The sequence below is a fragment of the Venturia canescens genome, chromosome 4 (genome assembly GCF_019457755.1).
Source record: "Venturia canescens isolate UGA chromosome 4, ASM1945775v1, whole genome shotgun sequence".
In the NCBI taxonomy this organism is placed as follows: domain Eukaryota; kingdom Metazoa; phylum Arthropoda; class Insecta; order Hymenoptera; family Ichneumonidae; genus Venturia; species Venturia canescens.
Window position 1 is genome coordinate 12,213,068 of NC_057424.1, and position 26,516 is coordinate 12,239,583.

The 26,516-nt window shown below is 39.2% G+C and overlaps 2 protein-coding genes and 2 long non-coding RNA genes across 10 annotated transcripts in view; 2 read left to right on the forward strand and 2 right to left on the reverse strand.

Annotated features, from left to right (window-relative positions):
* The window catches only part of LOC122409854 (mannosyl-oligosaccharide 1,2-alpha-mannosidase IA-like), a 336,122-nt gene extending 314,745 nt beyond the window's left edge, over nt 1–21,377 (forward strand). For 2 of the 3 annotated variants that reach the window (XM_043417726.1, XM_043417728.1), the window contains 6 exons: nt 4,416–4,595; nt 9,131–9,344; nt 12,478–12,702; nt 13,301–13,506; nt 15,381–15,575; nt 16,106–21,377. In XM_043417726.1, the coding sequence (XP_043273661.1) occupies nt 4,416–4,595; nt 9,131–9,344; nt 12,478–12,702; nt 13,301–13,506; nt 15,381–15,575; nt 16,106–16,228 (1,143 nt within the window). In that variant the 3' untranslated portion in view covers nt 16,229–21,377. Of the gene's footprint in view, nt 1–4,415; nt 4,596–9,130; nt 9,345–12,477; nt 12,703–13,300; nt 13,507–13,957; nt 14,075–15,380; nt 15,576–16,105 lie in introns of those variants that run through there. The other variant, XM_043417727.1, reaches the window with a different exon arrangement.
* The window catches only part of LOC122409861 (uncharacterized), a 129,037-nt gene extending 105,190 nt beyond the window's left edge, over nt 1–23,847 (reverse strand). For all 3 annotated transcript variants that reach the window (XR_006260774.1, XR_006260776.1, XR_006260775.1), the window contains exons 1-2: nt 23,607–23,847; nt 16,115–16,222 (exon numbers count right to left, since the gene is read on the reverse strand). This is a non-coding gene — a long non-coding RNA (uncharacterized lncRNA). The remainder of the gene's footprint in view (nt 1–16,114; nt 16,223–23,606) is intronic.
* On the reverse strand, nt 21,569–23,599 carry LOC122409863 (uncharacterized). Its single transcript, XR_006260778.1, has 2 exons — nt 22,095–23,599; nt 21,569–22,015 (listed from the first exon to the last, which is right to left on the reverse strand). It is a non-coding gene; the product is annotated as an uncharacterized lncRNA (long non-coding RNA).
* A 437-nt stretch (nt 23,848–24,284) lies between the features above and the next one.
* LOC122409853 (xaa-Pro aminopeptidase ApepP-like) overlaps nt 24,285–26,516 on the forward strand; it is a 51,671-nt gene continuing 49,439 nt past the window's right edge. Inside the window, exon 1 of one of the 3 annotated variants that reach the window (XM_043417725.1) lies at nt 24,285–24,654. In XM_043417725.1, the coding sequence (XP_043273660.1) occupies nt 24,612–24,654 (43 nt within the window). In that variant the 5' untranslated portion in view covers nt 24,285–24,611. The remainder of the gene's footprint in view (nt 24,655–26,516) is intronic. The other 2 variants (XM_043417723.1, XM_043417724.1) reach the window with 2 other exon arrangements.

The following is a 26,516-nucleotide window of genomic DNA, read 5'->3' on the forward strand; positions in this document are numbered from 1 at the left end:
TACAAAGTCTGATTGTCGAAGTTGCGCACAATGTGGAGATCGTAATTATTGTCTGCAACAAAAATCCCAAATTTTTTCTTCCATTTCCATACATTTTCCTTCCATACGAGCCTATAAAAATCTGAAAAAATTGCGAAATTCTATAAATGAAAGCACGTCGAAGTGATATTCTTCTTTTTTAGAAGCGTTTTTTTTTCCAAGTCACTAAAAATATAGAACTTTGCCATTTTTTCGGGTTTTTATAGGTTCGTATGGAAGGAAAATGTGTGAAAATGAAAAAAATGTGGAATTTTTGTTGCAGACAATACCTACGACCTCCGCATTGTACACAGTTGAGAAACTTGGACAATCAAAGTTTGCGCAAAAACCATGTACAAATTAGTGTTTCTCACATTAAAAAAATGTTATTGTAATCTTGAAACATCCTGAAACCATACCGAAAAGTTCGCTATGCTGGGTTATTTCCGTCTATCTTAAAACCATTCCCGAAAACAATTGATTTTTTGACTTTTCGAAGCAGGACCCCCTTAAATCAATAAAGCGCATGTGAGAATGTACTGAACGGACACCGAGCGAATAAGGTGAAGAGAAAACACGAACGGAACTGATGCCAGTATTATTTTGAAAGAGGAAATAACAAAAGATTATTAACAACATGAACGAGGTGTAATATAACCGGAAGTGTGCGTTGTACGTAAGAACGAGCAGAGAATGGTGCGCGTCGAAAAAGGATATTCAATATCAAGCGGTCGGTATAATTACCACGAGCTCGCACTCCGGCTTCGGAGTGCACCATTAGGGAGTCTATTTTCGCTATTGCAAACTCGAGCCTTGTGATGCGTGGATCCGGGACATTTTCCGCGGGTTGCTGCTCATTAGCATCTTCAGAATTTTTTTCATCAGCGTTTATGCACACTTTCCCAAAAAAAAAATTATCATAACACGGTCCTAGAAACGAATTATCCTCAGTAGGCAAATAAATCGTCGGGAAAAATTAATTTTCATTCGGTTCCAGGCGAGACGTGAGAACGAAGCAGTAAAATTTATGACCCAATATTCCCAGAAGTCATGTTGACCAGAGTGGTTACAAAAATCAATGTATTTGTGAGCGAATAAAACTCAATTTCATGTCAACTGCAGTAGGAATTCTATTTCGGGGAGAACGAAATTTTGTTGAGACACTCGAATATAGTGTTATACGCTTCCAACGAAATGATTCCGTCCACGCAGCTTTCGAACAGTACAACGAAGCAGCTCCTTCAAACTGAACGAAAGTTGGTTGGCACGATAAATAATTTCGTGGAATAAGCCCAACAAGCATTCTGATATTTCAACTGAATGTCATTTCCAGAGCGCGTACATCAATTTTTTCCTACAACCTGCGATGAGTAACTTTGGAAAGCTTTTGCAAGACTTTCACGCACAAAATTTCATTCCAATTCCGAGCTCTGGAGAGTGAAATTTCTCAGGAAAGGTTACGAAACAACGTGCCACGAGAAGCTTCCAATAAATCGACGAAAAAAGCGTCAAAGTGGAGTAACGACTCCGACACGTTTGAATTTACCTGTCAACGGTTCTCGTGTCTTAATTCTTTTGTCTTTCCGTAGTAAAAACTCGAATAAAGTCGTCATACAAAAAAAGCGATAATAACCCGAACATGCAAGCTCGGATATTCAACCGGATATTGACCTCGTACGCGAGCGCAATATTCGGTTTGCTATGCTTGTCATAACATACTGCAATATATTTGTGTCTCTGTGCAAACACGAGACGAAAAAGTGTGCGGCAGAGGCGCGAGGGGGCGCGAGGGGGTTGAGGTTATTTTAATTAGTGGCTGCAGCTTTTAATGCGCTCTCCGCGTTTACTCTCTTTCTTTTAGAAGCCTCTCTCATTTCGTATAGTGCGAAAGTGGGCTGTGCGAGCGAGCTTCTGCTTTTCTCGTTTCCTTGCTCTCTATCTCGCCTCTCCTTCAACTATATTTCCGTGCATGCAAGGGGATGTAGCACATTTGCACATTTCACTCTTTGCTCCACGCTCACGGAAAACGGGTAAGGGGGCTGTGGGCGGCTGGGAAAGAGAGAACGCGCGAGCACGAAGTGAGTATTACGAAGACGAACTTAAAAAAATATAATAAGAAAAGTTGTAGTCTGCGGGCTCTCTCGGTACGCGAAAATGTACGTAATACCGCGCGCTCTGAATGTACTGGACTTTATTCTTATACACGTGCGCACACACGCCCGCGTGTACAAAGCACCCAAGACTATCTCGCGGTCCAGGCCAAAGCAGCTTTTTAACTCACACAAGAAACGTACTACATTTTTCGTTCAACGACGCAACGTGGGCACGAGCCTTGATGTCGCGAGATGGTACTTCAATCATCAAAGTATTGAAACTCCAGTCCGGATTCAGAATTCATTAATAACGGGCTCGAAATTGTGCTTAAAAAATGTTCGACCACTTTGAACACGAGGAATTACGTGACGGGAAATTTCCTCGGGATTGCTCGATGAACTGTGGCTCGTCTCCATTAAGAGATCCCGTCCAGATCATTGGAGTAAATGCACCTCTGCAGAAGCATGAAAATCTGTCATTGGCCTTGGCCGGATAAAAATTCGAATATTTCGTTTTTCGGAATGAATTAATGGAAATGGCGGATCCTCGGAATCAAAGTTGGAACAACCGGCAATTTCAATGCCCCCCGACAAAATATACCCGAGCAAGGTGGACGCAGTTATGTGCGTGGATATGACAGTCGGAATAGCCGGCCACAAAAAGCAGCATAAATAATGAGCACGCGAAATTGCGCACAACTTGCTCACAAGTCAATAAACGTTGAAATAGTAATTAGCAAAATGAACACACGCGCGAATGAAAGCAAACCTGTGAGGATTTCCATTATTCAAATGAAACGAGCGCGCGAGCGGAGAGGTTTCCTGGTATTTGTCGAATTAAAAACCGGATGTAAACACTTGTTCATAATAAATTATTTTTTGCCGCCTCTTTCGCTCGGCCTCTCAAATATATTTGACTCGATAAAAAAGTAATATAAATATATACGGTAATGAGGTTGATGTATATCACCTCGTTTGTTCGTCGTTAAACTTGTGGAATAAAAGCACTAACGGAGGCGTGGTCGTTAATTGTTCCACGACTAATTACCATCGTTTGTTGTGTTAGTTTCTGCCTGTACGACTGTGTATTCCGCGTGTTACCCTCGAGAGTCTCGTTACCCGAAAAACACTAAAAATCCTCATACCGTGGGCCGAGCTGAATGAATAAAAAAGGGCGGGATGCGATGAGAAAACTTTTGAAATATTGAAAACAATTGGGAAAAGAAGAAAAAACATTTATCGCGTTAACCGGTTATGCTTTTGGTAACGCGACACTTGTGCAAACAAACGCAGACGCGAGTCGAGGAGCGATGGGAGTCGCCGCTCCTTAGAAAAATATTTGCAGGACGTGTTTGCAATCAGGGTCTCCGGACGTTGAGTGAAAAAGCTTCGAACGAGATCGAGGAAGGAATTTTTTTTGTCACCATATTTCAACGACGGAAATAAAGAAACGTAACGCCTCATGAGCGCTGGAAGACGCGTACAAAGATCCAAAGGCTTTTCTATAATAATACGTTTTAATAATGACGACGCGGCATTCTTTCCTCGTGGACCTTTCTTTCTTGAATTTTATTTCGTCTTTGTAACGCGGCGGCAAAAGAATTTTTGAGGATTTAACGAAGGGCGTATTTTCGTTGGTGCTCCTTCCTGTACTCCCTTTTTTCTCTGATGTGTCACGTAACTGCATTTTATTCGGACAACATACGTTTGATCGTGTCTAAAGTGTAAAAAAAGACTTGCGTATGATATTAACGGGAAATTATTACGGCACGAGGGTGCGCTCGTCGATCGTTTTCACCGCGAGAGAATCTCGCGTGAGAACGAGCGTCGGGCGCGAGGGGGAAGGGGAGACTCGCACAGCGGCGAATTCGCGGAGGATACTTCGGGAGAAGTAACGCAAAAAACACCTTATGGCTTAATTGGCAAATAAATAATTAAGCGCCCGTAGTCGAATATTTTGAGGGCCGAAATAATGGGAGAGGGGCGTCCACGCGGATTTGCACAGCCGCTGCGCATCCTCGTTCCTCGCGATTCTTCGAAATAACGATTCACATAAATCGTTGGGAAGATATTGCAAGTGCGGAGGAAACCACGCGATTGCCATACGAGACACTCGTGCGTGTTTCAACGACAAGTCTCCGTCGTAAAAAAAACTCGTATGCACATATTTATTGTTCGGAGCTAAGCCTTTTACATTATTCTCTTGAGTTTATACTCATAACGGATATTTTATACGCATAAAATATATTCCAACGTCGTATTTAATAACGCTGAAGTTTGTTATTTTATTTTTTATTTTTACAGAAAGGCGACAGTTCACTGTTCGAAACGACCATCCGATTCTTGGGGAGTCTCTTGGCCTGTTACGCCCTCACCGGCGACGTTATTTTCCGTGACAAGGCCGCACAGCTCGGCGAACGATTACTGCCTGCTTTTCAAACCGATACGGGCATTCCTTATTCCTTGATCAACCTCGCCACCGGCGTGAGTATGCAAAAGCTTTCGATCTCAATTCATTATTATAATCCATGCTAACTCATTAATTCTCTTGATTATGCATTTTTTTTTAAACCTTCTGTCATCGAATTTTTTTTGTTTTTTGTTTTTTCTATTAATTCGATTGATTTAAAATCGAGTTGGGAACTTGAAGTGAGCTTATGAGACAATAACTACTGCACTCGGTTTTGACTTTCGATCGAGCGAAGCGTAGGAAATCTTCGCTTGTCAATATATATAAATTATAAATATGGACATAAAAAGCATTGGGCATAAAAAATAGACTCTTGAAATAGAGGAAAAAATTGTTTGGGATGTGCGCTATTGTTAAAATCGCCGAAATCAATGATCGGAGAAAAAAAATGAAAAATAGTCCCGCTGAAAGTTTCAAAATTCGTACACGTGATAAAACTTTGGTAAGGATCGGTGGAATAGTTTCGGAGATTATATCAACGAGCCCTCCAAAATCGTAATTTTACGCGCTCGGACAGCCAAATAAACGTCACTCACTCACGTACACTAGACTCAATAAAATTTTAGTATGATACTTTTAATTATGTATAAAAATCTATTTTTCAAAATTCTGATTAAAGTAAACCCCTTAACATAAAACAGGTGCACAGGAGAATCGGTGTAAAAGAGGGAGAGAAATTAAGTTATTTTGTCACTCGAAATGGTTTCCGGTGCTCCGAACACGAGGGAAAAAGGTTCTTTCGTCATCCGAGAACGCGCGCGGTGTTGTTTCCACGCGATCGATAAGTTGCCAAATGATCGATGCGGAATCTCCAGAGCTTTTTCCTTATATAAACGATGCTCCGTCGGCTTAAAGCCAGCGAATGGAAAAGAGACTTCCCTTCTTGAAATTCGAGTTTTAAAATCTTTAGCGAATTTTTGCTTTCTCGCGCTCCATGCTAAATAACAAGTATAAAAACAAACGAAAGAAAAGTGCGAGAAAGCTTCGAGCTGTGCTCAAATTTCGCTGTGCGAAGCTGTTCGAAGTGTCTCCTTACTTCCTTCCCGAACAACTAAACCTCAAGTTTTAAAGGGGCTGGAAGGGGGGGGGGGGGGCATGTTGATTCCCTGTGGCGCTTAGCGGTCTCTGGATATTTCACTGTATCCTAATACTTGATCGTTTGTACTCGGGTGTGTACGAGACCGTGGGCTCTCGAGTAACGCTCGACTAAATCTCTTTAGCCAAGCCTTTGGAGCAATTGAAACTGCGGGTGTAGTTGGTGCTGCTGCGGGGTGATTTAATTGAAACGATTTCCGTCAAGTCACGTTTGCCGAAGCGCGAAAGTGACGCAGAGCGAGAAAAAAGCCGGTTTTTGTTCCCCTCGCTGTGAGGAAAAGAGAGAAGGAGAAAAGCGATTTGCAAAGAGTAAAGTCCAACCTCTCAATGCCACAATGAAAAGAGGCACTGTGCCTCGAGGCGAACTTCTATACGCGAGTATTGAACTACCCTCGCACAACCGCATATATACATTCGCAATTAAGACGCGAATTCTTAATTGCTCTCTTAATGAGACCGCAAAGGATTGCTCTCGATGTATACTCGCTTATGAGAAAAAACGACAAGCTTTTTCATCTTCTCTGTGCTCCGCGTCTCGGACTAAGACTTTCCGTATAGACGAACATGCGGATTCAAAGTTTTGCTGCTATGAACGCGACCATGTGATTTCAAGAACTCGTGGTACTATTCGCATTAGCTGCGTTTGCCCTACGACTTGGGTGGCTACCATAAACTCGAGCATATTCACACACGAGCTCGCTGTTCGTACCACTGGCTCTTTCCAAAAATCATCAAAATTACTGAAATGCATTCTTAGGCTTAGCGGCGGAAGACACTTTTTTAAAAGGAACAGAATAATGAGTCGATTCGATAAGATTTTCGATGTTTGTGGACTCAAACTGATTACAAAATGTCTCTTCAAGTCTCCCAGAAAATTGCTACTTTGGAGTTCATCGAAATTGATCAAAAATTCCATTTCTTTGGGTACTAAAATGAAATGAAAAAAAAAAACATTCCAAATTCGCTCATTGAAAGTTTGGATTCAACTGTTAAGGGGATGCACTCGCCTGATGTTGATCTGTGACCAAATACAATTAAAATGTTCTTAGATTAAAGTGATCAACGTTGCAATGAAAGTTGAAACTGTGATTCAAAGACTTTTTACTGTCCGCGAATTTTTCGCCTCAAGATCACCGTAAATTGATTTCATACATTTGCATCAAACGCGGTAAAATTTTCAAAACCCAGCAGGTGGTGAAGAAAATAACAAAATAATTGAAAAATTCTCGTGATTCTCCAACATTGTCGGATTCTCAGACATTCTCAAACATTTATTAGTCCGACTTCTCTGACGACGTTACGAAGAAAAAGTGAACTTTCTTTGACAAAGATCGTTGTGGAAATAAAGAAGTTCTACTTTATTCGAAACTTCAGCACGATTTCGTCCGCCTGTTGCAACGAGAACGGATCTTTTTTCTGTTACTTCAATTACGAACCCGTAGCGAAACGAGAGGCTCGACGTTCTTATTCTGAGGAAATTCTCTGTCACTCCGAACTCCTGAACGAGGAAAAGCGGCCTCGAGAACAACTTTATATTGCAACAGAGATTCCGCATACACACACACACAAACTCACCCACGCAGCTCCACCGAATCGCTCCCCGCCCTCTCTTTCTCTCTCCCTCTTCGCTTGATGACTTTGTAATTCGTATTAGCGATCTTATCGAGCACCCTGAACCAGCGTTAAGAGCTTCTCTTGGTCTTCCCTAATAGCCAAACGTTAACGGCCCTCTGCTCTGTATAACGATATAGATGGACACACGTGCGCTATCGAAATGTAACGTCATAATTTTCTATTACCACGACAACGAGGCTAATGTTCTATTTTCCACGAACGCGATGATGGCACTTCACCTTTCACAGCGAATTGAAATATGCGAAATCTTGATCCTTAATCCCTTCGCGGAACACACTCGGCCGATTGTTCGAAACTTAACACGACAATATTTCGTCAAATTTTTTACTCGACGATAATAACGAAACGCAGGGAAGAGAAGGAATTTTATTAAGGTAAATAGTTTACTGCATGCTAGTCAAATGAGTGCTAAATTTTCAAACGCCTTTAGGGTCTAACGTACCAATAAAACGCATCGTTAGTGGATTTTTATTACAGCATATCTTATGAATATGTAAAAAAATTAAAAACTATAGTTTTGCAAAACCATTCAACTGATGAATGCAAATTTCTACGATGAAACATTTTTTTTATGAAAGAGAATTTTCAAAAAATTATCTGCATTTTTTCACCGATTTTGTTGCAACAAGTCTCGTTTTGATCCTTAACTGGTCCTCTACGTATCAAGCATGCAGTTTTTTTTAAACTTAATCGTTTCACTGTTCCAGCTAATTGTTCATTAAGCGAAAAAACTTTTTCATTCATAATTTCTGAAGAAATGAATTTGAATAAAAAAACTACGTGGTGAATTCGTAGAGGATCAGTTGAGGAACAAAATGAGACTTGGTGCAATAAAATCGGTTTAAAAATACAGATAATTCTTTGAAAAATAGCTGTGAAGATGTACCATCATGGAATTTTGCATTTATCAGTTTATGGTTTTTCAAAACTATCGGTTTTTATATTTTTTCACATTAATAAAATATGCTTTAATGCATATCTACTAACAATAAGTTTAATCGGTACGCTAAACTTGGTCTAAAAGCGTTTTTATAATTTAACACTCATTTGGCTAGCATGCAGGCCAGGAGGAGGCTCATTTCGATCACCCAAAGGCTGACTCGAATTTAATTTCTGACGAATAAGAGACTGAAGTATCGTTGCTTATTTGCTACGAACCAATAACCGTTGTAATCTCCTTAATGTAATTTCAGTTATTTGGAGATTTATAGATTTATTCGAGAATTTTTAGAATATTTAGATTTATTCGAATTTTCAGGCCAATTCTTGATGCAGCAGAGGTTTCGACGGTTTGAATACTATTTAGAGTTTTCAGTTGCTCGAAGATTTTCGGGTACCGTAAAAATGAGAAAATACGCCGGGGAAATAGCTGAGAATGAGGCTTTAGGTGAACGAAATAAACTTCAAATTTATCACCGCGCTTTGTATAACGGAGAAGCGCGTCGTAGAGGTTCCTTCATTTATCTCTCCCCAGCTGGAATTAGCGACGACAACTTAATTGCCTCGGATTAAATTATAAAACGATCATGCTCATACCGTGGATTCGCTCCTCTGAGGCTTCCACCCTTGCATTTTAACATCGTTTCTCATATAAGGGAGATTCTAGTCCCGGATGAACGGCGGAACCACCGAGATTACGAGCTCGTTTTTGGTCGCATTGTTTTCTCTTTTTGTGATTTTGGTAGTTGAAAAAAAGAAAGAAAATCGAATGGTGCTTGAAAGTTATTTGAAAAACACAGTTAAACGGACGCTAATATTGCTCAAAGTATGAAAATGAAACGCTAGAAATTGCAGATCGTTTTCGTTGCTTCTTCAACAGGAGACGAAAAATTATGGTTGGGCAAACAGTGGCTGCAGCATACTCTCGGAAATTGGCACCCTCCATCTCGAGTTCACTTATCTGAGTGACATCACGGGTAATCCGGTGTTCAGAAACAAAGTCGAGAACGTTAGAAAGGTCCTCAATACGGTGGAGAAGCCGAAGGGACTGTACCCAAATTACATAAACCCACAGACCGGACAATGGGGACAACGTGAGTATATTTAATCTTTCGAACAAATAATCTCGGTGAATCTAAATTAATTTATTTTTCAGTAGAAAATAAGAGTTGTGCAAACGATGTTAGAGCTTGTCCTAAACGCTTATTTGAGGCAGTGATACAGAATTTTTTTTATATTCATGTCAAAAGAATTCGAATCAATCAATAAAGTCTTGCTTTATTCGCTCATCCAATCTTTTTGGATTTATTCATTGGCGCGACATTTCTAATGAATATTGCATTTAAAAAATAGAGTGGTATGGAGACAGATCAATTCGACTGGAGTTGAGAATTTCGACAGAGAATAAAGTAGAAACTGCAAATTTGGAAACACGTTCACATGGAAAATAATTTTCCGAACATTCGACTATCGATTCAGAAATTACTGCAATCAACAATACTGTGAATATTCACAGTTTAGAAAATATAATAAAGAAAGACCAAATATTAGTGAGGTTGAAATATTGAAACGCAATTCTGCACAAGTTTTATAGGCTCGAAAAATTCACTTTCGATTTTTGCTCGTCTGTCTATAAAATAATTACTATCCTTTTTGAATTCCAAAATATGAACTCATGACATTCGTATGGTCTGTTTGCATTCGAAATGAAAACTATCGAAATATATATTCTCTCGAGTAAATACGAATTCAAAGAAGATTCGATTAAACACGTAATCTGCCAAATAATCGATCGGGAATAAGAATTTCGAATTACTCATTTTTCTCCAATCTGATATGACAACTTTTAAAATTTCGAAATATCGACCGTTCCACAATCCGGTTATTCGACGTATTGAACCCCGCCCCAAAAATGCTCTTTACATTCAAAATTATCTTGAAACACCGGAAGCGATGATTTGACGTTTCGAAATTTCCTCGCAAAAAGCATTTTTTTATTCACTTTTTTCTGAATCCTTTTTATATAAGCCTTTTTATATAATACCACACGCTCATCGGTTTCGTAAAAGGTGGACGTGAGAGTTGCAAAGATTGTGATCCTGCGAAAAAAAGATGGGCGCACGTGAAGCGAGTAACAATTTTCGTGGTCAATTTGTCTCTACCTGTTTCCTCTTTATTTATCACAGTGAGATAAAACCCGACGATTATTAGCATCGATTGCATTTATAATGACGTTGATGCGCCCGGAAAAAAACGTACGAAGAAGAAAAAGAGATGCGAAATGTTTGAGGAAAATAAAAATAAGAATAAACACGCAAATTGATGAATTTGAGAAGAAGCGCGCGAAGAAGTTTCAGTCGAAGAGAATCCGGGCGCCTCGGGCTATGGAATATTGTGCAACCGGGACGAAAATGCTCCTCTATAAGGCGAACCCCGAGAGCGTTGCACAGCTCGATTTTCGGTGCCGCGAGGTGATTTGTCTCGGCAAACGATATTTTCTCTTTTCCTCTCTGTCCTTTCTCTCTCCAGCCTCAGTCTTTTATTTCGTCTTTTCCGATCGTTTTCATTTTATTTCTTGCCTGGCTCGGCTTCTCGGATATAAAGATTCCCTTCTCTTATTACTATAATCTCATTTAATAAATCTACGTCAAATTCAGTGGCCAAATAGATTTTTAATTCGATCTTTTCGTTCGTTTATTTTCTCGCTGATCACAAATTCTTATCCTCTCATTTTCCCGGAACATTTGTCAAGCTTGCCTGGCTTATCGATTACGGAAATTAAATAAGTCTCAATGTTAACGGACATGAATTTCGAGAGCCCGCTTCTCACCAAAGCTTCACCTTCTTCGCTGAATCTTCCATGCCGATTTTTTCGCCGATGCTCTTCTCCCCTTTCAATCTTTTTTCATTCTCGTTCACGTACTCATTTATTTCAACCGTACTTCGAATTACTTTTCCCCCAATATTTTAATACCTATCAAAAGCAACGTATTACCGGATTTCGAAAGCCTCAGAAACATCGAGAACGTTTTCGAGGCTGCTTCGTTAACGCATCGGTTTTCGGCGACAAGTTCATTTGCATTTTATGCGCATCTGCGTTCGGAAATCTGGCGCTTCCATCAATTCTCCACCGCGGATTCATTCGCTCGGGAATTTCGTTTCGCGTCATTGAACACTTCGATCAATAGTTTCGAAATTTCGTAAGTGATTTAAAGTCACTTTGCAAACGAACGTTTTCCAATTGAACTTCGAGCCTCGAATCAACGAATAATTTACGTTGAGGATTCTGAATGCGAAATCTGTCACACTGCGAACATTTTTTTTCCAATTACGATGAAAAATCGTAAAAATGTGTTGCCTGAAAAGCGTGTAAGAATTTCACTTTTTTTATAAACTTTATAGTAAAGCGAGAATTATTTTTTCAACACCCTCGTTCGCTCGTCTGCCCGGTTCGTCATTCGCCTCTCTCCAACTTTCTTTCACGCCGTTTCTATCTGGTCGCGACGATCGCGGGAACTACAGTTGAATAAATTAGCAGTAACAATTTGGGAAACCGACCCGAGAGACTCAATCCAATTTGTCTTTGAGGAGGGTCAGGAACGTGACACTTTGACTTGATTATTTTTGGACGAAAATTTTCGTGCCCTCGTCTCTCGGTGTCTCATTTTTATGAGAAATAACAAATGCTCGTTACAACACTACGGCCCTTGCTTTACGCATCGTCGAACCATGGACACGCTCGTTAAGCTCGAACCCAATGCTTTCCAAATAAATAATCATTCCTTCGAAATCGCTTTACCCAAAGATTTCTGCTGATACAGTAAAAAAAAGGTTCTTACAAGAATAAGTAATTCTCTTTTTTGTAAACTCGAGTATTTCAGACGAAAATACTTTGATTTTTTACATTTTTATTGGTGGCTTTGAATCTTTCGTTCTTTCTCAAATTCTTTCCTTCAAATCTTCCTTTTTTCGTATCTTTCTAGCGATTTCTCAAACGAAACGCAAACATCCAGGTAAATTATAACGATCGAAGAATATTTATCGAAAAAAAAAACTATTCATAAGTTCTTGACTCGATCATACTCAGAAATCAGTTTGCCATTCAATTTCGTTGGAAATCATTCCACGCTGAATCGATATCAAAACAGTTCGAATATATAAGAATTCAGTAAATTCAATTCAATGAATCGTGTGCTGAAAATTGTTCTTTTTGTTTGAAATGTCCAGACGACATGTCACTCGGTGGTCTCGGTGACAGTTTCTACGAATATTTGCTAAAGGCCTGGATCCAATCAGGCATGGAAGACGTCGAAGCGAGAAAAATGTGGGACAAGGCTATGGTCGCTGTCGAGAAGTACATGATAATGAAGTCTCCCAGCGGGTTGTTATACGTGTCCGACCTGAAGAACGACCGACCAGAAAACAAAATGGGTCATCTCGCCTGTTTCGCCGGTAAGTTACTTTGAATTTAGAACGAACTCTGATCGCCTGTTTCCTCGTGTTAATAACAAAATAAACAAAAAACACCTGAAATTCCGACGTTTACGCTTGGAAAGTTAAGAAAGTCAACTTTAAGAAAGTTTCTAAAACTCCAACGATTTCGTGAATTTTGAGTAACTTTTTCATGAGCATGTGTCATCAATTTGTTTTTCAATATCGCAGCAGCAATTGAATGTTTTAAAATTACCGTTGAAAATGAACTGAACGAAATATCGAAAAAGTCAACGAAAAAATGTAAAAATCGAACCGCACGTGGAAGATGGTAATATTTTATAAGATTGTTGAGCTTTTTCGGTGCTGCGGTGGCCGTGAATTTCGGAGGATTTTACGAGTCCGTGGCAACCGCCGTAAAGCTCGTTTTCGTCGGTTATTCGCGTGAACACGCATAGCCAACTCCATAGTCCGGCAACCGTTTTACCACGGATACGAATGCGGGGAAGAGGAGCGGAAAAGCTCTCTCTCTCTCTCTCTCTCTCTCTTCCTCCCCATTCCTGTAGATTACTAACGAGAATGGGCCTAATCTCGCCTTACGACCACGCGCATTTCTCAGGTGGGATGTTCGCACTTGGCGCCAAAACCATGGAGAACGACTTGGCGAAAAATTACATGGACATTGCTGAAGGGCTAACGAACACCTGCCACGAGTCGTACGACCGCACTCCGACGAAACTCGGCCCTGAGGTTTTCCACTTCATGGAAGGCCACGAAGCGAAGAGTTTGAAAATTGGCGAAAAGTACTACATTCTACGACCCGAGGTAAATTTTATTTTCCATGCATTTACCTCTCGTCCGCTCTCCCTGCAAATCAAACTTTCTTCTTCACTTTTTTGTTGCCTCGCATCGAGTACATAGTGTTCTGCTCCATGCACTCAAATGAGAATCAACTTATTTCATTTGATCGCTACCATTCGTTGGTACAATAAAAAATGTTCTTTCGTCAGCAAACCCCTTTTCTCAGTTTTTAGTTTCGATTTTTAAGAAAACTTTCCACAATTATGACTTCACATTGCGAAGAGATTCCTTTCGAATTCCAAAATAAGATTTTTCACCGAGTCCCAGGAATTTTCCACGACGAATATCTGCAAACTTATTAACTAGCGAAATCGCTGTAAATAGAGTACGAAAATGTCTCAATAAATGTTAAATATTCCTCGAAATATTCGCCTTGTTACGATGAATAATAAATTGCTCGATTCAAATTTCCAAGCGTCGCGAGGCCCGTCTTAATGCTGCAACGTTGATTTTTACCGCTTTATTTTCTTCGTCCAACCGTTTACATCAACGTACCAATGAAATGAAAACAATTCTATTGTGGATTTAGTACGATAAAGGAGGCAAGTGAAATTACATGCCAATTTAATTTTTCACCAAAGCACCATTTAAAATAGATTCTGCTATTATCAGGATTATAGGAAACTCATCAACTTCAACCGCTCGCAGCAACGTTACCCGAGCAATTTTCAATTCACATTTCATCCCGTTGAACTGCTCACGTTACACGTCGTCAACCTGTACTGAAATCCACAGACATTTTAATAATTTACGCGATCCGTAACGGAGTATTATTTCGGACCATGAAACACGAACGTATATACTCGATTCCCGAATAATTCCGTTAAATTCAGAGAATTTTCAAGCCAATGCATCGTCTCGATGTCTCCAAATTCGCCGTAACAATTTTACGATGCATTTGGATTTGTATTCCGAACAAACGAATGAACGCGTTGAAAAGATTCGTACTCCAAAAAGAGTCGCTTCGCTGAGAGTCATACAAAATTAAATCAGAGCCCCCCGTAACCACTGAATTCCATTTCGGAGCCAAATGAACGTTCGAATAAAATTAAATTCGGGAGCAGCTGGCCGGGGACGTTTATAAAGATTTTTTGACTTTTCGAAGTATTTTTTGCGGGGAAATTCCGACTGTCTCTGTAAAAATGAACATTTTTCATTGTGGTTTTGATAGAAATATGAAAAGTCTTACTGAAGCTTCGAATTTCGGTTTGGATCGATGCTAATCTTGGTTATTTCGGTATTTCCATTAATCGAGCACTCATTTTGAGAATTTATTGAAATTCGTACAAACTTCTTCACTGTGAATGACCATATTTTCTCAGTTTATAATCATTATGGAAAAAGTTGCGAGCTTCTGGGAGGAAACTTCTGACAAAAGCAGCGATTCGCAGCTTCGGCCTTTCTCCCTTTTACTTTCGTCCTGCTCCCATCCGTGCTCGTCCTTTCGCAATTTTTAGAAAGTTTTTTAATTCTGCACAATCTCTATTCAGGAGCATAAATTTCGACGCTTTTTCTCAAATCAAATTACAATTTTGGACAACTAAGAAAAATAAAAAATATTTTACATTTGCCATCGAAAAGGAAACTTGGACAAAGCAATTTGTTAAAAAAACTTATTCGAATAACAAAAAGGTAAAACTGAAGCCCTCGATTTTCTCGAATTTTTGGGACGGCTCAATAATTTGATCGCAGCTGAAACCATAATTGTTTGTTCAGAATAAAAAAATTTGTCAAACGTCCGGATATTTGTCGAAAACGTTAGTTTGGTTGATGGAAAAATGACGTCATTTATCGGAGTAAAAATCGTGATTTTTTGACATTTACGCTCTCGTTTTCAGACGTTTGAGTCGTACTTTGTGATGTGGCGACTCACCAAGGACCCGAAGTACCGGGAATGGGGCTGGCAGGCTGTCCAAGCTCTCGAAAAGTATTGTCGGGTACCGGGAGGATTCTCGGGGCTCAGAGACGTATACAATCCTAACTCAACGAAGGACGACGTGCAGCAAAGCTTCTTCTTCGCCGAGACGCTCAAGGTACACAATAATACTATTTCATACTTTTTATATACATTCGAGAATTCCTGCGTGCGTGAATTTATTTATGTGTGCACTTTGCCCGAAAGAGATAAACGAAATTTCTGCAAAGTAGCGAACCACGTTTCGATCCTCACCGGAGGGGAACGAAGGACAAAAAAGTCGATGGACGAACAGAGCGAGCAGAAAACACGCATTTTGTGTAACGCCGAAGTGAAGCTCTCTTAAAATTTTTCATTCGGACGAAAGCGTTATCGCAGCTTCCTTCTTTTTTTATCGACAAGAGAAATTTCATTTAGATCAAATTTCCACTTTTGTTTAGTCACAAAGTTATTCTTCAACTGATTTTTTACGGACTCACAGTATGAAATTGTAAAATTTTTGTTATTTACTTTGTAATTTGTGAAAAGTGAAGCAAACTCATCACGAACGAATCACAGTGTCAAAAAAATACTTTCAAATCAATTCGTCCCTGATGATTGTTGGAAGTGTACGTAAAATTGAGATTTCGTGAATGTTTATTGTTGCAGTATTTGTACCTGTTGTTCAGCGACGACGACCTCATAAGCCTCGACGATTGGGTGTTCAACTCCGAGGCTCACGTGCTTCCGATCAGGGGAAATCCTCTATACCGCGCAGCTCCATCTCTATAAGAAAAAAGCCAAAAAATAAAACACCAAAAGTTGGCTCTTATTAAGCTAGAACGGTCGAGTATCTGGATCGTGTCGAAGCGCTTCAAAGGGACTTCTAGTAAGATATTTGCGGAGCGTCGAGGAGGCGAGCGAAACACCCAAATTCGTTGGCATCACGAGAACGAATAGTTTTGGTTCTGTCAGCGAAAGGGGATCATTCGGCAGAGAAGAAAAAGCCAACGAGAACCGAGTGAATCATCGTCGCCGTGAATTGACGTTTCGATTAATTTATTAAAACAAAAAGCTGAACAATTTAAGAAGCTAGAAGAAAAAAAAACAACAGAAACAAAAATCCTGGCAATCGACCTATTAATACTGATGACATTCGCGATTAAGTCGTTCTCAAAAAGGAAAACAAAAACGAAACAAAATAGAAAATTTACGACGAAAACGAGCCAGTGTGTAATATATTGATTTACTGTGCTTCGTTTTCTCGAATTAATAAGTAAATAAAAAATTAAACGAGAGTTAAATACGAGTAGAAAAAATGGTTAATGAAGAAAGAAAAAACCAACAAGCACACTAAGAAAAAATGGGAAAAATTAAAGCCACCGCGTTCGCTGACCGGGACACGAGTTTAGCTGCGTCCCTTCCGCTGACAATCCATCTCCCGAGCCAATTTTTAAAGCACATGCTCGACACACCCTTCTGCTCTCTTTTCTCTTGCCGTTTGTGTTTCCATTTTTCATTCGCCTTTTTAGAAGATCATTAATCAATCACACAATCTGTAACTACCCTACCTCCTGATAGGTCAGCTCGGAAACTAACTCGTCGTGGTACGTCCACGTTAAAACCATCGTACATATTACGAGATATGTGTACACATGAACATGGCCTAATCTATACTGTAGTACGTGGCAGAGCGTAGTGTTTTCAATAACCGAATGAAAAATTTAGTGAAATACTAAAATTCATATTCGCACATACATTTTATCGCGTACATCATTTTTATATTCATTTTTTTCACTCTCTCAAATTTGATATTCTAAAGTACGACGAATTTCATTGGTTTATGAATAGAGAATCAATATTCCGTCACTTTTATTAGCATTTTTTACTTTCGAATTCGTTCTTATGCGTATGATTGTTCGATTTTTGAATTTTTCGTCTCGTCAGAATGTACGGTGGGTTGAAAAATCTTGTGATTTTCGACGTCTGCGGAGTTTAGCGATGGAACTCGAGTCGTCTTTCATCATTAATTGTCGTGTACTCCATTCTATTTTTGTAAATAATTTTGACCAATTTTTAAAAGTATAGTTCAAAATCTCAGTTCTGTCCAAAAATTCGTTACGATTTGTTGGTACTTTTGGCTTATTCTGCGAGTCATTGAACACTGGAAATTCCACTTTTTTAGCCATAAGCTGCGATGGCCTGGAGAAATGGTTTTCAATCGTTTGCATCAACGATTGCGAAGTATTGCACGTTTATCGAGAAAAATAAATAAAAACTGAAGCTTTTTAATGAACCTGTTTCTACAACACCTCGAAAATGAATCGATCTTTTCTAAACAACCAATAAAGAAATTCTGCTTGAGGAAAAAAACCGAGATGAGAAGAGTCTGAAAAATCGAACACGTAATTGGAAAAGAATGAGCAATTTTCGTCCTGATTATTGTTGAGTGATCAAATGTTTATTAGGCCATTAGATATGATATAATCGACGAGTATACTGAAACTCTGATAGAAAAATGTGTTGAATAATCCGTTGCATTGTGCAGCAGGGTTTCGTCGCGACATACCTCTCTCGATTGTCATCAAAAAATCTAATCGAAGCATCCTTTCGAGTTCCATAACCCTCATCAAGCAAAAAAAAAGCAAAATTACAAAGAAAATAAAAAAGAAAAAACATAGAATAAACGAAACCGAACTTTTATGGATGGAATTTGAGATAAAGGCTTTTTGAAGCAATACGAGACAACAAAAATATTCATCCACCGTTGTTATGCGAGAGTGTGCATCACCCCATGATAATGTGACCATGAATACTGTGAAATAACAGAAAAAAACATTGATCAATCACTTATTTTACCGGCCTCTGTACTAACCGTTGAAATATTTCATTATTTTTATTATTAAATCTTTTCCAAGCGAAAACGTTATCACGTTCCAAACACATTTGTATTCTCATACGGAACGTCGTGAGTTGAGATGGACACTTTGCCTGCGAAATCGATGCGGAAAGCAATGTCTCCTTAAAACCAATTACAATTGAGATTGTCAAGACGGGTTACCAACTATTTTATAATATTGAACAGCAGTATTTAGAAACTCGCGAGTGTCGAACTGAAATTCACGACACAAATGAATGTATATTTTTCGCAAACGATAAGATAAAATGAGCAAAAAATTTCCTCGATACGCGACGAGACGAAACGAAGTTCGTTGTCCTTCTCGTCCCGTTAATTTTTGTTATGAATTACAGAGTGACACGTGCGAGGGGGAATATTGCATGATACTTTTATAAAATAATTCAATAAATAAAAAAAAAATAAATAAATAAAAAACTAGAAAGCAGAAAATAAAGAGACGTTTATATCGAGTTCTTAACTTCAAACGAGTGTCCATCTCCGACCCGTGTATGCGGTATGCAGTAGCGTGTGAACGTGTGTGTTTAGCATTAAAAATCTGAGATTGTCTAACTAAAAGGAAAACCTAGAGATACTGAAGAGTAGATAAAAGAACGACGCGGTCGCGATAAAGTGAGAGTGAAAATGTGGTGAAGACTCAGTTCGCGAATCAGTCTTCTTACAAACTTTCGAATGCATGAGCATCAAGTCCCAACGAAAAGAGAATAAATTCTTATACGAGCAACAACACCGAACTGGAGATAACTGAACACGAGGGAGAAGAGAATTGCGGTTAAAGATACCCGCAAAGTGATGATGATATTGAGCGTAGCGTTGTACATAAGATTAATGAAAGTCATATTCTATATATCGAAGTACGTAAAACGTTTCGTATTAAAAATGGGATTGTTGGTTTAATTGTATATTTGTTGCAACGAAATCCGCGATAGACGTCTCTCGCAAGTGACAGAACTCAAATATCGCGATCGCTCGATCGCAATAAATGTTCCACTCGAAAATACGACGAATTTTTTCGAGGGCGGTCAGAGGAATCATGCCAACGCGTATGTGCATTTACGTCGCTTTGTATACTCGAGGAATATCACTTGAAAGTCGCATTCCACAGCTCTGATTCATTTTGTCTCATTTTCTAGGCATTTACCTACGAAAACGTGACAGTTTATTCGGTGATTCCGATTTTTTCGGTTTCGGTATTCCCTTCATCAGATTTATGTCGATTTTTTTAAACTGCTCTGAACCCTGAACTTTCACTGGGATATTGAACAACATTTCGGAAAAGTGGTCTCGAGACCCGGTACTTTCGCTAGAAAATCGAATTCCATGAAAACCAGTTTAATTTTTCATTGAATAATAAAAATCAACGACCTCCGTCGAAACTTTCGCATGGAAACTTCCACGTGAAAAGCTTCGAGTGTAAACAGCGTAAAAAGTAAATCCATAGCGGTACAAGACTCGCCCGAGATCTGTCACGAAAAACTTCCATTTATTTACGCGACGTTATCACGGTTAGGATGTTACTTAAGAGCGCGATAGATTTTCTCCGACGAGGATATGTGTATACATAAAAAGTTTGATTCCTCGAGGAGCAACGTATCGGCCACGGAAGACCCCGAAACATTTGTTGAGTGCTGTGGAACGATGAAAGAATCAAAAGAGGAGGATCCATGACTTCTTTGCATAATTCACTTACCTTTTTGTCCGAACAATGAAATAAGAAAAACCAGAACAAAGTTTGACAAAAGAAATAAATTTGGCAGTGCGACGAGGAAAAGCTCCTCCGAAACTTTTTTTTCTCGCGAACCGATAAAGAACGCGATGTGAAAAAATGCCAAGTAATCGTTCCTTCCCGTAGCCTCCCTTCGGTCAATAATCGTTTTCATTATCTTCCGTTCCTTCGATCTCTGCCTTAAAATCAACAAAATAAAAAAAAAAAACCGCCAATCCTCGTTCCACTGCCGATCGTTTTCCATCAGAGTGTGTCTGTACTGCTGACAACGTCGAATCACTTGTACGAACGTACCCCCCCCCCCCCCCCCGTAAGCTCTAAGGATTACCAATAGCGAATATAAATAATATAAATACCATTTGAAACGAAAAAAAAAAATAAAAACATGAAAAATAAAAATAAAAACAAAACAAACAAAAGTATATATATAAATATATAAATATATAAATAAATAAATATATGTAGAATAAAGGTGATATTCACCCTGGTATATATGAAGATCAGTGAGTGAAAAGCATCGATTCGAATCGATAAAAAAACACGTCAACGGGATTATCGAACGATCATCATAATATATTTGATAACACTAAATATAAACAAACAAAACTTTTATAATTGATTGAAGATTCTAGAAACGATCGTACGACTGGTTAAAAGTATTCGAACCGAATATTGTTTACCATCATTGAAAAAAAACTTGATTTCATTGTTTTTTTATTGTTTCCCTTTGTTTTTATTTTGACAAGTTCGCTCGTTGCTAAGCATACTCACGTGTATACTCAAATATTTTTATCGATACGAAGAGCGTTGACGAAATGTAAGACAAACGATTCCTCATCCCACTTATATATATATACACACACAAAAACATGTAAACGCGAAAATCGACGACCAGAATATCGTTTTTTCTAATAAAAATCTTGTAAACAATCGTCTGTTGAAGAGGTAAGGTAAATAATAAAAGTAAAATAATTATAGTCATACGCTTCTTATACGATACAAACGAATCCCAAGGTTAAATGATGTATGAGAAAAAAGAAAAAAACAGTGAAAAACTCGAGAAGACACGAGCGACGAGAAATCGAGCGAGAGAACGAGTGAGCTAAGGGAAAGTGTGCGATTGTCAAATGACAAATAGAACGAAAAAGAGAGAAAAAACAAAATATGACACGTCTACGATTAGTGGTAATTCATAGACTATAATTACTTTTGTGAATAGATATTTAATAATTTATTCGTAATTAGAGCGTTATTATTTAGACAAATGTTTTCAATTAAACGGGATTTTGGGTACGATATACACGTCAAATCTTTCGTTTTATTATTCGCTTGCGAAAATACTGTTTCTTCACACTCTCGTATTATCATTATTCTCATCTCTTTAAAGCTCTTCCTTGTACACGCTACCGATACGAATGTGTATTCGATGTTGGAGTTTCGATTCGATTACATCCAACGTACACACACACACACACACACACACACACAAATACAAATACAAATACATTTAACAATATAGTCTCATAAGATTTAGACAAATGCATAAAATTTGTACATATATATAAAAAAATCTAACGTAGATATTATGAGATTGAGTTCGATAACTTTTTGTGATCATTATTTTAACATGAGTGAATTAAATAAATATGGTTATATAAATTCGTGTGTATTTACATATATGTATAAATTTAGCTGTCATTCCGAATTTCAACAGCGTTCGCATCCCCCTTCACGGCGGTCTGCTCGATTTCAATGTCAGACGAGTAACAGAAACGAAAATGTTGTTTCCGATTGGTCATCGAGCTTTCGAACGAGTTTTTTTACGTTCGAGTTGCCTCGTTTCGTTCCTCGCACATCTCGTTGTTTCTGAACAAAAGATCTGCCACAGCCGAGTGGAAAATTTATGCTTTTCTGGTGTTCGATTTCTCACCTTGAACTGTCACACGACGTTTTTTTTTTAAACTAAACTTCCTTGCTCGAGCAGTTGGACTAATAATGACTCGAGTTATACGTACGAAAATCGTCGAATCCGATGCTAAATGAAACATTTGTCGAGCGAAAGGGCTGAAGCTAATTGATGATAACGCACACCGCGCATCGGCGGCACAAAAGCTAATACACACAAAGCGACATAACGACAAACCTACGCCAATGGCGCCAATGGCTCGTTAGCTCCAACGTCCAACGAATAGGATCCCCCGCTCGAGTGCTCGTTCCGTTACAAACGATCGTTGATTCGGATAATTTCACCCTCGTAATATTACCGCGATCACCGAGTTGACACGGAGTCGTGAAAATTCGCGTTGCTCTGTCCATTTACCTTCGCGACGATAAAGATTCTTCATCGTTACGTGCCAGCCGTTTCACGATCGATTCACTCCGACACTTTTCACTTATTGCTTTGACAACGCTTCAAAAAATTCTCGAAACATAAACGAATCACAAATCACCACGAAATACACGCCCTTCCCGCACTACTTTCTTTGTTTCCAAAATCTTTTCTCATGACATTTTTCCGCTCGAACATTTATAGGTTATTCCAGTAATTCACGACGATTTTCAAGACGCGAAGCAGCTCCACGAATATCTAAAGGTGGGTACAATCTATTTCATGAGCCCCGCACATGCATTAAAAATTATCGACTCGGGTCAAGAAGGCGAGGCTCATCACAGCGAGTTCTATCCTTGGACGCACACGGGAACTTTATCGAAATGGCTCGTCGAGTCTGGATTCCTTATACAGGGTGCGGTATAAGGTCATTAAATTATTGGAGCCCTGCTGCCACATTTGCTACGTGATCTTCGGTGATAACGCTCATTTCTAAAAATATCGACCTCTTTACAAGCCTCCTGCACACTGTCAATATTATTTTGTAAAACGATGAAATTACGAAAGAACATGTTGAGCGAGCAGGTTAATTCAATAAAGAAATTGTAAAAAAATGTGCTTTTTTTTTGAAAACATGATTTTTTGAACGTAGATTTTTAAATACTGATAAGACGAATGAATACGCGATAAACACAATTTTTAACAACGTGAACTCGGAGCTAAAAGTGTCATTTGATCGAATTCCGTCCGCCTTTTCGTTACATCATTGGTGTCTGCCGAGCATGTATCTCTGTCAAGCTTTCCTTCATTTATTTTCATCTCTCTAAACCCCACACGCCCTCACATGTTCCAAGTCTATAGATATAGGGAGAAGAAAAAAGAGGTGAACAAATTACGAGAGGGACGGAAAGACACAGAGCGCAAAAAAGCGAAACGAGCAAGTTTTTTTCTACGTCACGTACACGAATGTGAAAAAGAGACACCGACATTTTTTCGCTCGAAACCAGATGTTTCCATCGCGATCGTCGTCAAATAATCCTTTGATATCGGAAAAAAAAATTCGAAATTCCATTTTCTCCATTATCGCGCAATATCAAGAAACGAACTTTTTTTTCCTACTTCAATTCCCTAAAGTTTGAAGCACGATCACTAAATAATTGCTTGGTAAAGGAAAAATAGTGTGACAACCAAAACTCACGTGATGGGAGCGCGACGACACAGCAGTCGGTCCGTACGACACTGAAAAACTCGACCGTCCCAATGTTTTTTCTCCGCAAACTGTCCTTGAGCCATCAGTCTTTTTACAACAACACTGGAGAAATGTTTATATACAAGCACAAAAGAAAAGTCGTTCTGTCCCACGAGTTCCGATGACTGCCAGTGCACAGCGATCGGAAAAGCGGCCTCACACGACAGAGTTGTTCCCGCCATTTTCAGTTCCTCTCACTCTCTCGCCCCATTTCGTACCCTCTTAGTTAATTCTCTTTCTCTCTCTCTCTCTCTCTCTCTCTCACTTACGTTTTTCTGACCAAACGCGAGCCATGCGTCGGCGGTCTGGCCTGTGGCTCCTTCCACACCTTTTATTCCCCTCTGTCGTACAGCAATCTCGTGGAGGAACAAGATCGAGTGAGACAGAAAGAAGGAAGAGGCGAGAGCGCGAGCAGACGAAACGCGGAATCGGTAGTAGTGCAGTCGGTTCGAACGGGATTCTAAAAATACTGAAACACACTCTCACTCTTATTCTACCTATATATATATACATTAAAAATACACGTATATATGTCTTTATGTACAAGTATCCGATGTTGTGCGTGTCTCCAGTGAGAGGAAGATAGAAAATCACGAAGCAAAGGGGAAGGAGGGGGGAGGGCGGGAGACGGCAAAATCGAAAACTTGCGTCGTCGAGTAAGCACAGCGCCTCGTTGAGTATACCACCAAGTTATACGAGATCATTGCGGCCACTGACTTAAACACATGCCCCGTCAAGAGCGCGTCTTTTATAGTCCGTGCCAATCGCAAAAAAACCGATCATTATCTCACCCTCGTTAAACCAAATTGCAGCATTAAGTATATGGAGATTGTTGCATGCTAATATATTCGTGGTGAAGTGTCCCACTGAGGAATAAACGTCAAGTGTGTGCTCTCGAGATAGTTTGAGATTTTAAATTGCGGATAGCTTTTGTTTGAAGTTCGATCGACGATCATGGACTCGATGCATTTTTTGACGGTCGTCGTTGTTCTGGTCGGTAAGTACAGCCATTTTATTTTTTCGGGCTCAGGTGTGCAGAGCTGTTGTTGTTGTTTTCAATGATATTTTGAGGTTAGAGAAATTATGTTTTACCGGCAATAATTCAGGATCGTACGATTACATTTCAAGAACAAAATTACGGTACTTTTCGAACGAAGTGCTTGAATATTTAATATCGAAGCTGCGGATTCGAATTTACTAAAAAATAATCTCGAATTATCAACGGTTTTAACTCAATATACTTTAGAGGTTTGCGACGAAGAATTCGTGAAATGAGCAAATTGACAGGTCGTTCACTAAAGGATATATGAAAATATTCGCCTAATCCTCACGAACGATGCAGTGTATGCGATTCGAAGGAAAATAAATTTCAGTGAAACACTATTTTCAATTTTCGAACGAATCGTTTCAGTTTAAAGAACTTTGAAACATTCGATGCTTTTTTTACCTACGCGACTCATCGAAATGTTCGTGACACGTAGTTTTACGAGTTATACGAAAAATAGAATTCCGCGTTTGATGAGAAAACAACGTTCTTGGGACGGAGGAGAATGAGTCGAAGACACAAAATAATCGTTCTTTTTTTTAATTTTCATTCGAATTCGATGAAAGGAATCTTTGTAGAAAGTAATTATACGAGGAAAAAGAAACAAAACTCAGATTCACGTAAACCCACGTTTACTTCTAATCGATTCAAATCAAAAGTACAAAATACTCGTAAGAATTTCTACAACGATTTCTATCGTGTTTCCCGAATCAGTTTTATAAGCCAAAAAAATATTGTCGGATTAACATTTAATATCTGAAAAATAAGCCGATGATTCACGCTACCTCGACTGACGTCAGAGCCATTATAAAAGCCGTGATAATCGAATATTACGCACCTACAGAGGGAAAGTATAAACTACTTGAAAGCGCTTAAGGTAGTCTAATCTCACTCCCGTGAAGCGCATGCCATTTTTCATTCAAGTAAATCATCATTGTTTCTGCACTTGCATTTTCATTAAAAAAAAAAAAAAAAAAAAAAACAAACAAACAACTGCGTCAAAATGACGGAGTTTCAGCCATTTAGAAAAGCTGAGAATTATTTGACACTCGAGAATACGGAGTTTCCCGAGGTCTCAGAGTTCTTCCGTTGAAAACCCGTCGCGCATTAACACTTGCTCTAAATCGCGCGCCTCAAACATAACCTAAACATCGAAAAGTCTTTTTGTTGTTCGCGTGTCTATCAAAATATCAGTGCATGCTAAAAACAATCTCTCAGTAAACACGCGGAGTCAGCTCGATCATCGGACATGACAGTTTCACTTTACAAATGAATTGTCGTATATTCTCTCGTGAAATTGATTCCACATGCCGCGTAAATCAATGGATGTGTGCAATAAATAGGAAGCTTTTAGACACACGGCTCCCGCGTGTTAGAACCCGGATGGAAAATCTGTTCGGAATTACAGGGCGTCAGGGATCGTAAACAGAATAATCGTTTACGTAATAATTCGACGTTCGCGATAGAAGCTTAAACGTCAATATTAGCCCGTCCTCAGGAGCTCGCGCGTGTGTGTCCGTATACACGGGTAAAGTTGCTGCAGTTAATGGCAATACTTTAGGTACAATGAAATATTGTAACACGGACACGTGCACACACACCAAGCCTCGTACGCGTAAATATATCTATATATTTAGCGTATGCGAGTCTCGACGCCCGGAGATCGACCATGGCCGATGCTGGTCATTACCGAGTTAAGTTCAATGTCACATCCTCTCAACGCGCTCGTGCTTCCGGGAGTTCGGGGCAATAAGGGTCACGTTTTACACGAAATTTTGAACATTTAGTGAGGGTGATTGTTTTTCAGTCGCTTC